This window comes from Choloepus didactylus, chromosome 8 (genome assembly GCF_015220235.1).
Source record: "Choloepus didactylus isolate mChoDid1 chromosome 8, mChoDid1.pri, whole genome shotgun sequence".
Taxonomy (NCBI): Eukaryota; Metazoa; Chordata; class Mammalia; order Pilosa; family Megalonychidae; genus Choloepus; species Choloepus didactylus.
In genome coordinates, this window is record NC_051314.1 from 107,018,931 (window position 1) to 107,035,790 (window position 16,860).

Here is a 16,860-nt window from a genome sequence, read left to right on the forward strand (position 1 = left end):
CAATTAATATCACTAACACAGGAAATGTCAGCTGTCATATATTTGTAAATTACCAATTTGTGCTCATAATTTCATATTTTTCTAAGTCTCTGTGATTTCCCCAATTTTAGCTATCCAAAAAACTCAATAACTTCTCAAGAATATATATATATATATATATGTATATATATAGTGTCCACACCCCCAGCCATCAACCATGATGCAAATATGTGGACTTAAGCCCAAGAAGCAAGTCTACCAGTTGCTTCACTGTCAAGTTTTTAGAAATCTATGTGGTTTTGCTCAGTCAGTCCATACTTGGCTAATAGTATAGCTAAACTTTTTTTTTTTTTTTTTTTTTTTTATTAAATTCAGTTTTATTGAAATACATTCACACACCATACAATCATCCATGGTATACAACCCACTGTCCACAGTATGATAACACAGTTATGTGTTCATCCCCACAATCTATCTCTGAACATTTTCCTTACATCAGAAAGAACCAGAACAAGAATAAAAAATAAAAGTGAAAAAAAACACCCAAATCATCCCCCCATCCCACCCCATTTGTCCTTTAGTTTTTATCCCCATTCCTCCACTCATCCATACACTAGCTAAAGGGGGTGTGATCCACAAGGTCTTCACAATCACACTGTCACCCCTTGTAATCTACATTATTATATAATTGTCTTCAGGAGTCCAGACTGCTGGGTTGGAGTTTGGTAGTTTCAGGTATTTACTTCTAGCTATTCCAATACATTAAAGCCTAAGAGGTGTTATCTATGGAGTGCATAAGAATGTCCACCAGAGTGACCTCTCGACTCCATTTGGAATCTCTCAGCCACTGAAACTATTTCGTCTCATTTTGCATCCCCCTTTTGGTCAAGAAGATACTCTCAGTCCCACGATGCCGGGTCCACATTCATCCCCGGGAGTCATACTCTGTGTTGCCAGGGAGATTTACACCCCTGGGAGTCGGGTCCCACGTAGTGGGGAGGGCAGCGAGTGCACCTGTCGAGATGGCTCAGTTAGAGAGAGAGAGGGCCACATCTGAGCAACAAAGAGGTACTCAGGGGGAGACTCTTAGGTACCATTACATACAACTTTAGACTCTCCTTTGTGGTAATGAGCTTCATAAGGGCAAATCCCATAGTATAGCTAAACTTTTACTCTGGAAAGGCACGGAAATTCTTTTTTTTTGTTGTTGTTGTTACAGCACTAATGTTTCCTAATTAATATATCATTTATTATTATTGTAGAAATAAAGTCAACATACTACAAAATTTTCATTTAGTGCTGAGACTGTGAATACCAATAAATCTCATTATGAAAGACATAAATATTCAAATATCAGAAACATGGAATTTGATGCTGAGAAAATCTTACGGCAGCAATAACCCTTGGCTGGTTGCCAACTGAGTATCTATCCTATGAATTCTGAGTTGAATCAAGTATTTATGATACCAAGAAAGAGTTGTTTAGCCAAGCTTGGAAGAATATCACCAAACATTTGTATTCAAGTTGTCAACTTTTCAAAATACGTCTTGGATTGAATTATTGAGAAAGCAAAAAATAGGAGAAATTTCAGTTAAAACTTTTTAACTTATTCATAAGCAGGTATACAGTTTAGTCCAAAAGACACATCAGGTATGGATAAACATATACCAGACACCCTTAAAATTCTGTATAGAAAATGTGGTTACCATATGGAGAGATGCAGCTGACTTTTTTTTACTGTATATTGTACTAACATATATACAACTCAAAATTTCCCATTTTAACCACTTTCAAGTATATAATTTTGTATTAATTACATTTACAATATTGTGCTACCAACAACAACACCCATTACCCCACTTCAACATCCATTACCCAACTTTTTCATTAATAACTCCCTACTCACCACCCCTTCCCACCCCCACCCCCAGGCCCTGGCAACCTATAATCTGTCTGCTGCTATGAATTTGTTTATTCTAGGTATTTCATAGAATAGAGATATACAGTACATATCTTTTTGTGTCTGGCTTATTTCATGCAACACGATGTCTCTAAAGCTCATCTATATTGTAGCATGTATCAAAACATTTCTTTTTACCACTGAATAAATACCTCATTGTATGTATACACATTTTGTTTATCCAGTCACCTGTTGATGGACACTTGGCTTGCTTCTACGTTTTGCCTACTGTGAATGATGGTGCTTAAAAATCAGGGTACAAATATCTGTTTAAGTCCCTGCTTTTGATTCTTTTAATATATGCCAAGAAGTGGAACTGCCAGGTCAAATGGTAATTCTATGTTCAACTTTCTGTGGAAGCTCCAAACTGATTAACACAGTGGCTGCACCATTTTACAATGCCACCAACAATGTATAAGGGTTCCAGTCTTTCTGCATCTTTGGCAAAACTTTTCTGTTTCTTTTTTTCTTTTAATAATAGCCATCTTTTTCTGTGTGAAGAGTGGTCTCGTGGTTTTGCATTGCATTTCTCTTATGACCAGTGATGTTGAGCATCTTTACATGTTGTACTTATTGTCCATTTGTATATATTCCTTGGAGAAATATCTATTCAAGTCCTTTAACCATCTTTTAATTGGATTGTCTATCTTTGTTATCATATATATCTAGACATTAAAACCCTTATCAGATATAGGGGTAGGAATTATTATCTTCCATTCTGTAGGTTCCTATTTTTTTCCCATTTTTTTAATTGTGAAATATAACACATACACAGAAAAGTGGTAACTTTCAAAATACAATTTAACAAGTAGTTATAGAGCAAATTTCGAAGCATGTTATATGTTACAGTTCCACTATGTCAGTTATTTTCTTCTAGCTATTCTAGTACTCCAGAAACTAACAAAACAATTATTTATATAAAGAGTCAGTATTCATAATCCTTTGTTAAATCCTATCTTATCTGTTGCTACTCCTCCCTCTCATTTGATCACTGTGTTAATCTTCAGGGATATCTGGGCAGGATCAACCTAATTTGTTCATGTGGAAAAGGGGTGTCAACATGGGGAAGGAGGATGCATCTGGTTGAGTTCTTGGAGAGGCTCCTGCCTCTGAGGTTTTGGGTCTTATCTGGCATAGGAATACTCTGGGGGATTTAAGTTTCTGAAAAGTAAACTTAAGTGAGTAAAACTTTTACAGAGTCTCAGATAGGGACCTAGGTATTCTTTAGTATTTTGAGGACTACTGTTGGTTAGGGCTTGGCATACTGTGGGCATTTGGAATATCTTAGCTTGCATAAGAGTAACCTCCAGGACAGCTTCTAAGCTGTTTGAAATCTCTCAGCCACTGAAACCTTATTTTGTCACCTTTCTTTTCCCTCTTTTGGTTAAGAAGGCATTCTCAATACCTCAATGCCAGAGCCAGCCTCATTCCTGGGAGTTGTGTCTCATGTAGAGGGGAGGGTAACGAATTTATTTGCAGAGTTGGGTTTAGAGAGAGAAAGGCCACATCTGAACAACAAAAGAGGTTCTCTGGAGGTGTGTAGGCTGCTTTTTAACTTTCTGAAAGAGTGATTTGACATACAAAATTTTTTAATCTGTATTTTCTTTAGTTGCTTGTGCTTTTGTGTTCTTTCTAAGAAATCCCTACCAAATCCAAGTTTATGAAGGCTTACCCTGATGTTTTCTTCAGAGGGTTTTATTTTATGGTTTTCACTCTTATGTTTAAATCCCTGATACATTTAGAGTTAATTTTTGCATATGGAGGTAGAGCTCCAATTCTTTCTTTTGCATATGAATATCCAGTTTTCCCAGCACCATTTGTTGAAGAGACTATTCTTTCCCCATTAAGTGGACTTGGCATCATTGCCAAAAATCACTCTCTCTCTCAGCTCACTATGCAGGTAAACTCACTGTCCTCCCCCTTATGAGTGACGTGACTCCCAGGGTTGTAAATCTTCCTGGCAACGTGGGACATGACCCGGCATCGTGGGATTGAGAAAATCTTCTTGACCAAAAGGGGGAAGTGAAATGAAACAAAATAAGGTTTCAGTGGCTGAAAGATTTCAAATGGAGTCAAGAGGTCACTCTGGAGGGCATTCTTATGTGCTATATATATAGGTACCCATTTTTAGTTTTTAGTGTATTGGAATAGCTAGAAGGAAATACCTGAAACTGTTGAACTGCAACCCAGTAACCTTGATTCTTGAAGGTGACTGCTTCACTATGTGGCTTACATGGTGTGATGGTGTAATTGTGAAAACCTTGAATAATATGAGTGAATGGGGGTATGGGATGTGTGTCCTTTTTTAGTTTTATTTTATTCTTATGTTAATTTTTTTGGAGTAATGAATATGTTCAAGGGATGACTGTGATGAATGCACAACTATATGATGATACTGTGAACAACTGTACATCTGGATTGTAATTGTGAATATATCTCAATAAAACTGCTTTAAGAAACAAACACAGCACTGTACAAGACAAACAGTAAACTCTAATGTAAACCATGGACTATATAGTTCATAGTACAATTATAAAAATGTTCTTTCATCAATTGTAACAAATGCATATGCTAATGCTAGGTGATAATAATAGGGTAGTATATGGGAAGTGTATTTTATGCAATACTTTTCTGTAAGCCTACAACTCTCTTTAAAAAGAAATCAGCTGGCCAAAGGTATGATGATTTATGTCTGAACTCTTGATTCCATTGGTCTATATGTCTGTCCTTGTGCCAGTACCATGCTGTTTGGTTACTGTAGCTTTTAAGTCTTAAAACTGTGAAATGTTAGTCCTCCAACTTTTTCTTTTTCAAGGTGATTTTGGCTATTCGGGGGTCCTTACCCTTTCATATAAATTTGATGACTTGCCTTTCCATTTCTGTAAAGAAGGCTACTAGAATTCTGATAGTGATTGCACTGAATCTGTAAACTGCTTTGGATAGAACTGACATCTTAATATTTCATCTAGTCCATGAATGTGCCCATTTATTTAGCCTTTAGATTTCTTTCAGCAATGTTTTGTAGTTTTCAGTGCATAAGGCTTTAATCTCCTTGGTTAAATTTATCCCTAAATATTTTATTCTGTGGAGTCATTGTGAATGGAATTGTTTTTTAAATGTCTGTTTCAGAATATTCTTTGCTAGTACACAGAAACAACTGATTTTTGTGTATTGATCTTGTAGCCTGAACTTTCTGGAATTTGTTTATAGTTCAAGCAGTTTTCTTGAGGATTCTTTGGGATTCTCTGTAAAAGGATCATATCTTCTGTGAATAGAGACAGTTTTAGTTCTTCATGTTCAATTTGGACTTTTCTTTTTTATTGTCTAATTGCTTGGTAAGGACTTCCAGTACAATGCTGATTACACAAGTGGTTAAAACAGGTATCCTTGTCTTCTTCCTCACTCCTTTTCATATATTCCCTTTATCACGTTGCGGAAGATAACTTCTGTTCCTATTTTTCTGAGTGATTAACATGAAAGGGTGCTGATTTTGTCAAATGCCCTTTCTGTATCAATTGAGATGATCATGTGATTTTTCCCTTTATTTTGTTAATGTGGTGCATTTCATTGATTTTTTTATGTTGACCCACCCTTGCATTCCTGGGAGATATCCCCCTTGGTCATGGTGTATAAGTCTTGTAATATGCAGTTGGATTGAATTTGATATTTTATTGAAGATTCTTATATCTATATTACTGAGGGAAATTGGTTTGTTGCTTTCTTTTCTTGTGATGTTTTTATCTGGCTTTATAATTAGGGTAATGGTAGCCTCATAGAATGAGTTAGGAAGAGTTTCTTCCTCTTCAATTTTTTGGAACAGTTTGAGAGGGATTGGTATTTATTCATCTTCAAATGTTTGGTAGAATTCAACAGTGAGGGCATCTGGCTCTGGTTTCTTTGTTGGGAGGTTTTTGATTACTGATTCAATCACTTTACTAGTAATTGGTTTGTTGAGATCTTCTATTTCTTCTTGAGTCAGTTTAGGTAAGTTGTGTGTTTCTAGGAATTTGTCCATTTTCTCTGATTATCTAATTTGTTAGTGTAAAGTTGATCGTATCTTCTCTTATAGTAGTAATTTCTGCATGATTCATAGTGATGTTCTACCTTTCATTTTGGATTTTGGTTATTTCTGTCTTTTCTTTTTTCTTGGTCAGTCAAGCTAAAGGTTTGCCAATTTTAATGATCTTTTAAAAGAACTGACCTTTGGTTTCATGAATTCTCTCAATTTTTTTCTTATTCTCTATTTACCTCCACTCTAATCTTTATTTCTTTCAGATGTGAAGTTTGGTTATTGACTTGAGTTCTTTTTTATTTTAAATATAGGCATTCATAGTTATAAATTTCCTCTGTGCATTTGGTATGTTGTGTCTTCGTTTCCATTCGTCTCAAGATATTTCCTAATTTCCCTTGTGATTTCTTTTTGACTTATGGGTTAAGAATGTGCTGTCTACTTTCCACATATTTGTGAGTGTTCCTTCTGTTTCGAGCTTCATTTCATCATGGTCAGAGAAGGTGCTTTGTATAGTTTCAGTGTTTTAAAATTTACTGACAGATTTGCTCTGTGGCCTAATGTGGTCTGTACTGGAGAGTGATCCATGTGCATTTGAGAAGAATGTGCATTCTGCTGTTGTTGGGTGGACTGTTCTGTACATATCTGTTGGCTCTAGTTCGTTTATAGTATTGGGCAAGTCCTTCATTTCCTTACTGATCTTCTGTTTAGATGTTCTATCCAGTACTGACGGTGTATTGAAGTCTCCAGTTACTATTGTATAGCTGTATTTTTCTCCGCTTTTATCAATGTTTGTGTATTTTGGAGCTCTGTTGTTATGCAATTAGGTGCATAACTGGTGGATTGACTCTTTTATTAAAGTATGTTTTTCTTAGTCTCTTGTGACAGACTTTCACTTAATGTCTGTTTTGTCTAATATTAGTTTAACTACCCCACGTCTCTTTTTTCTGGTTATCATTTGCATGGAGTAATTTTTTTTCTTCATTCTTTAACTTTCAACCTATTTGTGTCTTTGTTTCTATGGTGAGTCTCTAGTAAACAACATAAAGTTGGATCATGCTATTTTATACATTCTGCCTATCTGTATCTTTTAATTGGGGAGTTCAATCCAATTACATTCAAAGTAATTACTGACAAGGCAGGACTTACATCATACATTTTGCCCTTTGTATCTTCTATGCCTTATACCTTTTTTGTCCTTCATTTCCTCCATTGCAGCCTTCTTTTGTGTATAGCTGATCTTATTTTGGAAGTTTTCAATCATTATTTCTGCCCCTTCTTCTTCTGGGACTCCCATAATACATATGTTGATATGCTTTCATGTTGTCCCACAGGTCCTGAAGGCCTGCTAACTTTTTTTCATTCTTTTTCCTTTCTCCTCTTCAGACTGAACTATTTCAATTATCCTGTCTTGTAGTGCACTGATTCTTTCTCCTGCCTCTTCAAATCTGCTGTTGAATCCCTCTACTGTATGTTTAATCTTCCAAAGTTCTGTTTGGTTCCTTTTCAAAATGTCTATTTCCATCTTTTGTTCATGGATCATCCTTCTTGATTTCTTTCAGTTGTATGTCCTTGTTCTCCTTTAGCTCCTTGAAATTATTTGGGAGAGTTAAATTAATGTCTTTGATTAAGTTGTTCCAATAACTGTTTCGTCTCGTTTTATTTTCGTTTTTTGAATGGGCCATCTCTACCTGTTTCTTTGTATGCTGTTTTAGATTCCTTGTTCAGTCAAGCAAATACCATGTAAATGGGAACTTATGAGTGCACGGTTTTGAGGCTGGAATAAAGTCCAAATCAAGACATCATTGAGGTGATGGTTTCTGTTGCGTTCTGGGGCTGGGTGCTAATGATCCTTGGTCCTGGTCGCCTCTGTCACATGGCGGCCTCTCCTGGCTCCTCACTTCTCTTCTGGGTTCTTTTGACCTTTAGTTTCTTACTCCTGGTGGCTTTCTCTCTTGCTGTCTGAATTTTATTCTGCTTCTAAAGTACTCCAGTAATAGGATTAAGACCTGTCCTGCTTGAGATAGGCCGCACCTTAACTGAAGTAACCTCATCAAAAAGTCCTACTTACAATGAGCTCACACCCATAGGAATGGATTAAGTTTAAGAACATATTTTTCTGGGGCACATACAGCTCTAAACCATCACATATGCCTTGTGATTTTTTGTCGAAGTCTGGGCATTTCATTATTTTGATATGCTAATTCTGAAAGTCATATTCTCTCTCTTATCTAGGGTTTTAGTGTAGACTGGCTCTGTGTTGAGGATCTTCTTCACTGCTTAGCCCAGTTTATACTTACCTATACAGCACAACCCATGGTGAACAGTCAGATACTTCTCAGATTACTTTGAGCTTGCATCTTGGCCCTGGGCATGAACAGTTGAATTCCCTAATGTGCAAATATTCTCCTCCAAGAAAGGAATTTTTCTCCATAGGTTTTCCTCCTGTGCTCTTTGTTTTAATTACACTTTTTCCTCTCTCAATTTGGTCAGCTTAGATCCTATGCTCTGGTTGATCTTTACACTCCACCTTTCAGCACTGGGCCTGCTCTGTGGCTCTGCTCCCCCTTTTTGTACCATTTTTCTCTGCCTCTGTTAACTTCTAGGCTACTGGACTCAGAGCTGTGCAGATGTACAACGATACCTAATATTTTCATTTAGATGTACCAACAATCAGGTTGCAGGGACCTGCACTTGAATGTGTGTGGGCTGCCAGCTAGGGTAGGTTACACAAACTGTCACATGGATCTGAGCAAGAAGGAGGCACCTAGGTAGGTAAATTTGTTCTGTAGCTCTCCTACTGTTTTTAGATTCCCTGCCCCAACCCCCCCCCCCCCATTCAGCAGCATTTGTTCAACTGTTCTCCAGTTGTGATTGTCTTCCAGAGTTTTATGAAAGTTGATCTACCCATTTTTCACTGCTTCTAAGGGGGGGAACGTTCACTTTTGCTAATGTCACCTCCTAACTATCTTGACATTTGTTGAAACTACTTGTTGTTTTGCTTGATTCCCAAAAAGTTAGGTTTGACATTTGCTTACCCTACTATTCACTAAGCAAAACAAATAAAAAGAAAAAACACTATTGTATATTTTAATTGAAATAAATTATTTTTCATAAATAAATTGTTTTTAAAAGGGGCAATTACTACATAAATTGGTAAAATATGGAAGTACAAATGCATTAATTTTTGCTTCTTTAATAATTAAACTGAAGTCCCCAACTATAGTACTAGTCCCAAATGCAAGTAAATTTCATTAAATGTGAAAGCCTAGGATTTTTAGCATTGTTTAGCACATGAGAGTGCTATTCTATTTAAGGAAAAATTAAAAGACAAAGATGTTAGTATTAAAAGCAAGCCTCTAGCTTGATATAGAGCCACCAGCTTCTAACAGAGTTCATCTGCCACACTGCAGGTGGTACAAGCACCTCTACCAAATACTAATGTACTGTGGTGAGTGTGACTTGATTCAATCCTAAGTTAACTTGTCATGTGTCAAATATAAACAAACAAGCTTTTGGTAAGGAGCTCAAAGACAAAGAGGCACTGAGCTCCTAGCATGGTTTTGAACATGCAATTTTCTCTCAGTATGTTTGCCAAATGATGAGTTTAAGTGCAAATATAAACTTTAACTCAAATTACTGGTTTTATGGATGTTTATGACCTCACCATATTACAAAAGGATTTGAGGCATAAAATATAAACTTAAAAGTTGAAACAGGGTAGAATAAGATGGAGGTAGGAGATGTCATAAGAAACCGTATACTTGGCAAATTCACCTTCACTGTATAATAATTAGTTTTAAAAACTGTCTTATCTTTGTAACGAAGAAACATGTTAGTGAATTAGTTGTGTTTTCTTCTCCAAACTATCCAGAACTCTTTTAAACACTGGGTGGAATTTATGCTAATAAGGGAGTCTGAGAACTAGGAATCTATGTTTTGGTTCAAGGAAACATTCTTAGTTCCATAAGTCATTGTTTAGGATAAACAACAGGAAAGGAAAAGGCGGTACTGACTCTAGACTCAAAATTAGTTTAATCTGGGGTAGCCAGAAACAAACATCATCACAGATTTACCTAAACTTGGAGAAATGATAATAAGTGTGCTTGTGAGATATATTCCAGAACCAAATGAACAAAAACCATTATGAATTTATATTAAAAAAAATCAAGCACCAAAAGGAAGCAAAAGTACTTTTATCTTGGACACCCAGAGAGTTCAATTACTCACCTATCGCTTGAGCTAAGGCTATGACAACCTCCTGGCAAGTTGTGACTTCGGTGACCCCACAAACAATCCTCTGAACTCCGTCCACCCATACTTTCAGTTCCATGGTGCACGAGACGGTCATGAAATGGCCCGAAGACTGGTCATCAGGGTGTCAGGTCATGTCCCTGGCTACAGAAATGCTGACAAGGCAATCTGTGTAGTCAGCGAAAAAAGAGAAAAGATAATTTCAAATAAAATATATAATTCTTAAAATTTCTTCTATTAAGTATATAAATATCACACAATACAAATGTTAATATATAATAGTTCTGTCATTGTCCATATGCCTACTTACTTTACAGAACTGAATTCAGTAGCACAAATCCAATTATAGCTATTTATCATGACACTGTTTCATATTACCACTACTTTCATATTATAATTTTAATCATTAAGTCATGCTCTACTGGGTTAAAAAAATCTCATTTACTATTGTACAATATATAACCTGTTTCCTTTCTTTCCTTTTCCATTCTTTTTAAAAAAAATTCTTTAGGACAATTTCTGAGGTTTCAAAACAAAAGTTTATAGGATGCTAGGTGTGCTGGTTTGGATATGTCTGCCACAAAAGCCATGTTCTTTACTGCAATCTTGTGGGGGGCAGACTATTAGTCTTGATTAGGGTGGACTCTTTTGATTGAATGTTTCCATGGAGATGTGGACCCTTCCCTTTCAGGGTGGGTCTGGATTAGTTCACTGGACTATTTAAGAGAGCTCAAGAGCCAACACAGACACTGATACTTGGAGACGCTTGGAGAGGCAGACAGAAGGACATTTGGAGATGTTAAGCTAAGAGATGAAGCCCAGAGTTTGCCCCAGAGAAGCTAAGAGGGGAACTCCAGATGCTTAGAAACACCCTGGGAGAAAGAAGGATGCACAGGAGCTGAGAGAGAGGAGCAAAGACAGAAGCCCATTTTGGGGAAAGCCATTTTGAAACATAACCTGGGAGCAAACGACCAGCAGATGCCAACCATGTGCCTTCCCAGCTGACAGAGGTGTTCTGGATGCCATCAGCTGTTTTTAAGTGAAGGTAGCCTCTTGTTGATGCCTTAGCATGGGCACTTTCATGGCCTTAGAACTGTAAATTTGTAACCTAATAAATCCCTCTTATAAGAGCCAATCCATTTCTGGTATTTTGCATAACGGCAGCTCTAGCAAACTGGAACACTAGGTGTCATAAATAATTAAACCAATTTCCATGGTCTTGTTCCCCCAACTACCTCCCTACCTGCACTTCATCACACTACATCCAAAGGATGGATACTGTCTTCCTCATCATTGAAACCCCAACACCAATCACAGGTGCATACATGCAAGAAATATTAGTTGAAAGAATAATTCCTTTGATGGCTGACAATTTCTCCATGTTTGTTTATTAATTATCTCTCATTTGTATGAACTTACTTTCCTTTTTTCACTTATTTAATGGGATTTGATAATTTTCTTCAATTATAGGAGGCATTAAAAAAATACAAACATTAATCCTTTGTTACATTTGTTACATTTCCCCACTGTTTGATTTTTTGTTTGGCTGCATTATATGCCAAGCAATTCTGCATTCTCATACAGCGTAATCAAATGCTTGGCTTCTATTCATTAGAATGTTTTATTAGGCTGCTAAAATCAATTACATACATTTTTCCTCTAGGTTTTTAATCAGTCTAAGATTTGGTTGTCATTTGTTTTGTGATCTTCCTATTTCTTTGTTTAAAAAATGTTAAAATTTCAAATGTTCTCTTTAAATCAATGTTTTATTACATTTCATGAATTTTAATTTGTTATAAATTTAAAATGGCATTGATGTTTCAGGATTAGTACTTAAAAAACTCTAAAAACTTGATAACCCTGTGATGATTAAGTTCACGAATCAACTTGGCCAGGTTATGGTGCCCAGTGTTTGCTCAAGCAAGCACTGGCCTGACAGTCACTATGAAGATATTTCATGGGCTTACATCATCAGTAAGTTGATTCCATTTGTGGTTGATTACAATAAACTGAGACTGCCTTCAACAATGAGAAGTCTCATCCAATCAGCTGAAGGCCTTAAAGGGAGACCTGATGATTTCAGCAGTCAGAAGGCAGAATTTCCATCTCTACTTCAGCTAGCTGACTTCTCTTGGGGACGTCAACAAAAGCCTTCAATGGAATTCCTAGCTTGTGACCTGCCCTATGGAATCTGGACTTGCCATCCTCACAGTTGTGTAAGCCAATTTTAATTTTTATTAAAAATCTCCTAATATTTATAGTATACGCACACACACAAATGTGTATCTCCTGTCAGTTCTGTTTCCCTAGAGAACCCTGACTAATACAATCCCCAATCAATTCAGAGAACTAAGGAAACGAAACAAAAGAGTTCAGACTTAAAGCAAGAGTTGTTCTGTTCTCTGCTAAGCACTCTGTTTACGAAAAATAGAATATGTATTATTCTTTCTTGGGATAACAAAGGCACTAAAATATGGTCAGACAATATATTGCTTTAATAATTTTTAAAAAATCAGCTGAATTAAAGTCTATTTAATACCCAGTCCCGAGTTGCAGTGATGCACCAGCTGGACAAGGTCTGCTAAATCCACAGGGACAGTGCACTTGGTGAAACCAGGAGTTTGCGTTCTGAAACAAGTGAGGAGCCTGTTGGATAACCATGGCCACGCTGTGGTCTGGGGAAACCAGGGGTTGGTGTTTGGAGTCGGACTAGTTTTAAAAACCCAGAAGTGGCAGTGGATACCGCAGCGAGAACCATAAAGCAAAGCATGGCGGGAACTGAGTCCCCACAACCTGTGGGCATGCCTCAATATCTGGCGTGGACGATAGCCTTTAGTGCACCCGCTAACTGTCTCAGAGCTAGGAAGGCAGAGGTTAGCGAAAAGGAGAAAATAATCAGGCTCCATACAGCCATCTTCCTGGTGGGCTGGGAATGTTCCTGCCTGGCGCCGCAGCCCAGAGCTGCGCCAAAAAACCCAGCACAACGGGAAGTGTTTCCAGCAACATGCACCCATACCACAATACCTTTCATGCACCCGCAGCCAACTGTCCCAGAGCTCGGAAGGTGGAGCTGTGCAAAAAGGGGGAAATTAATATGCCTCATACGGCCATCCTTTCAGTGGGCTGGGAACGCACCTACATGGCCCTGCGGCCCAGAACTTCCCTTGGGGGATGGCGCTCACTTGTGAAGTAACACAGTCTTCCCTCAGCAGAGGCCATAGGAGGGCATGGCTTGGAAGAGGGACCCACTTGCAAATCCCAGGGACCATACACCAATACCAGGGCCTTGTGGGTCAGCAGCAGAGGCAAACTGTGGCAAGACAGAACCAAAGGTTTAGACTCTTGCAACAGCTTTAAATCTCCAGGAACACCTGGGAGGTTTGATTATTAAAGCCACCCTCCCTCCCTAACCGCTCAGACACATGCCTCACATTCAGGGTGGGCAGCACCAACTACACACGCAAACTTGGTGCACCAATTGGACCCCCACTCACCACAAAGACAAAGTTGGGGAGAACTGGCTTGAGGGGAATAGGTGGCTCGTGGATGCCACATGCTGGTTAGAGAAAGTGTACACCACCAAGCTATAGACCTGACAAATTAGATATAATTGTTTGAATATGTCTACATATCTTAAAAGAACCCTATCAAGTTAAGCAAATGCCAAGAGGCCAAAAACAACAGAAAATCTTAAAGCATATGAAGAAACCAGAAGATATGGATAACCAAAACCCCAACAACCAAATCAAAAGATCAGAGGAGACAATGTACTTGGAGCAATTAATCAAAGAACTAAAGACAAACAACAAGAGCATGGCACAGGACATGAAGAAGACCCTAGAAGAGCATAAAGAAGATATTGCAAGAGTAAATAAAAAAATAGACAATCTTATGGAAATAAAAGAAACTGTTGACCAAATTAAAGAGATTCTGGATACTCACAGTACTAGACTAGAGGAAGTTGAACAGCCAATCAGCGACCATGAAGAGGACAGAACAGAAAGTGAAAGAACAAAAGAAAGAATGTGGGAAAAAATCTAAATGGACTTCAGGGAAAGGATAGATCATATAAAACGTCCAAATATAAGAGTCATTGGTGTTCCAGAAGGGGAAGAGAAGGGTAGAGGTCTAGGAAGAGTATTCAAAGAAATTGTTGGGGAAAACTTCCAAACCTTCTACACAACATAACTACACAAATCATAAATGCCCAGTGAACTCCAAATAGAATAAATCCAAATAAACCCATTCTGAGTCATATTCTGATCAGATCGTCAAATACTGAAGAGAAGGAGCAAGTTCTGAAAGCAGCAAGAGAAAAGCAATTCACCACTTACAAAGGAAGCATAAGACTAAGTAGTGACTACTCAGCAGCTACCATGGAGGCGAGAAGGCAGTGGTATGACATATTTAGAATTTTGAGAAAAAAAAAATTACCAACCAAGTTTATCCAGCAAAGCTCTCCTTCAAATTTGAGGGAGAGCTTAAATTTTTCACAGACAAACAAATGCTGAGAGATTTTGCTAATAAAATACCTGCCCTACTTGAGATACTAAAGGTATCCCTACAGACAGAGAAACAAAGAAAGGACAGAGAGATATGGAGAAAGGTTCAGTACTAAAGAGATTCAGTATGGATACGTTAAAGGACATTAAGCTAGAGGGGGAAAAATATATCTGACAAACATAAACCAAAGGATAGGATGGCTGATTCAAGAAATGCCTTCACAGTAATAACGTTGAATGTAAATGGATTAAACTCCCCAATTAAAAGATATAGATTGGCTGAATGGATCAAAAAATATGAACCGTGTAGGGTTTCTAATTTCTGTACTGATAGAAGCAGTTTTCATATTGTATTATGCCATGTTGATAAGCCTAGTCTTTGAAACTTTAAGTTCTAATCTCTGTTATAAATTCTGTGCTACCTGAAAAATTCACCTAAGAACTACAGTTGTACATTAAAGAGATTTTCACGGAACATTTTCCCATGAGATTTAGTACAACTGCTGTTTCAATCAAAGTTTGTTTATTCTCTTGAAAACATTGTTTTCATTGAGAATGAGTAGTGATTGCATGAATGGAGTTATTTTCAGAACAGTTTACCAGTGGGTAAACCATTTTGCACTCCTTCCCTTGTGCTGCTGTTCTTAATTAACATCAGCATCTGCCAAATTTTATTGCAGAAAGGTTGATAAAAGAGGAATCCTGTCTTCTAGACCTGAGATCTATGAATTTGTGTAAAACTTGCATGTTAAAGGGTGAGAGAGAGAACACACTGTCATTTGAAAATTTCTCCTGCATGTGAATAAACATTATTTACAAATGTCCACAACTCCTCGCCTCTGCCTGAAAACTTGTTGCAATGATTATTATTTCAGTAAGACAGGGCAATTGAGATTTCCAGAAACGATGAAATTCCAAGTGACTGTCAGGAATCCAAAGGAGAGGGTTCTTTGTTACTGGATGAAGTCTATTTTAAATGGTAAAATTATGTATTATAATGTGAAGAATCTGTCTTCTATCCATAAAAAAGATCTGTAGGTGAGGTAAACATTCTCAATACCATCAGTGAACATTACTGAGGTTCTTATATGTGCAATATACCCTGAGTGGTATCAGGCTCACAAAGAATTACCACACAGCCCTGCCTTTAGGTGCCCACAACTAGACAGTATGCTTCATGAGGGCAGGGGACATTTCTGTTTTATTTATGTTGGTTTTTGTTACATTTATATTTGCTTTAATCCTCAAGGCTTAGAACCATGTCTGGCCTAGAATGATTGCTAAATAAACATATGTTGAATATTTAAAAAAAAAAAACCCATGTTGCATGCAAGAGACTCATCTTAGACACAGTGACACAAAGAAACTGAAAGTGAAAGGATGGGAAAAAATATTCCATGCAAGCTGCAGCCAAAAGAAAGCAGGAGTAGCAATATTAATCTCAGATAACATAGACTTTAAATGCAAGGATGCTATGAGAGACAACGAAGGCCACTACATGCTAATAAAAGGGGCAAGTCACCAAGAAGAAATAACAATCATAAATGTTTATGCACCCAATCAATGTGCTACAAAATACATGAGACAAACACTGGCAAAACTAAAGGAAGCAATGGATGTTTCCACAATAATTGTGGGAGACTTCAACACATCACTCTCTCCTATAACCAGACAGAAGTCCAATAAGAAAATTGAAAACCTAAACAATCTGATAAATGAATTTGATTTAACAGACATATATAGAACATTACATCCCAAATCACCAGGATACACATTCTTCTCGAGTGCTCACGGAACTTTCTCCAGAATAGATCATACACTGGGACGTAGAACAAGCCTGAATAAATTTAAAAAATATGAAATAATTCAAAGCACATTCTCTGACCACAATGGAATACAATTAGAAGTCAATAATCATCAGAGACTTAGACAATTCACAAATACCTGGAGGTTAAACAACACGCTCCGAAACAATCAGTGGGTTAAAGAAGAAATAGCAAGAGAAATTGCTAAATATAGAGAGAAGAATGAAAATGAGAAAACATATCAAACCCTATGGGATGCAGCAAAAGCGGTATTGGGGGAGAAAGTTATAGCACTAAACGCATGCATCAAAAAGGAAGAAAGAGCTAAAATCAAAGAGCTAATGGGGCAAC

The 16,860-nt window shown here is 37.3% G+C and overlaps 1 protein-coding gene across 1 annotated transcript in view; it reads right to left on the reverse strand.

The window, feature by feature from the left end:
* The window catches only part of RASSF8 (Ras association domain family member 8), a 188,419-nt gene that overhangs the window by 16,410 nt on the left and 155,149 nt on the right, over positions 1–16,860 (reverse strand). The window contains exon 3 of the mRNA XM_037845315.1: positions 10,179–10,370. Coding sequence (XP_037701243.1) covers positions 10,179–10,299 — 121 coding nt within the window. The 5' untranslated portion in view covers positions 10,300–10,370. The remainder of the gene's footprint in view (positions 1–10,178; positions 10,371–16,860) is intronic.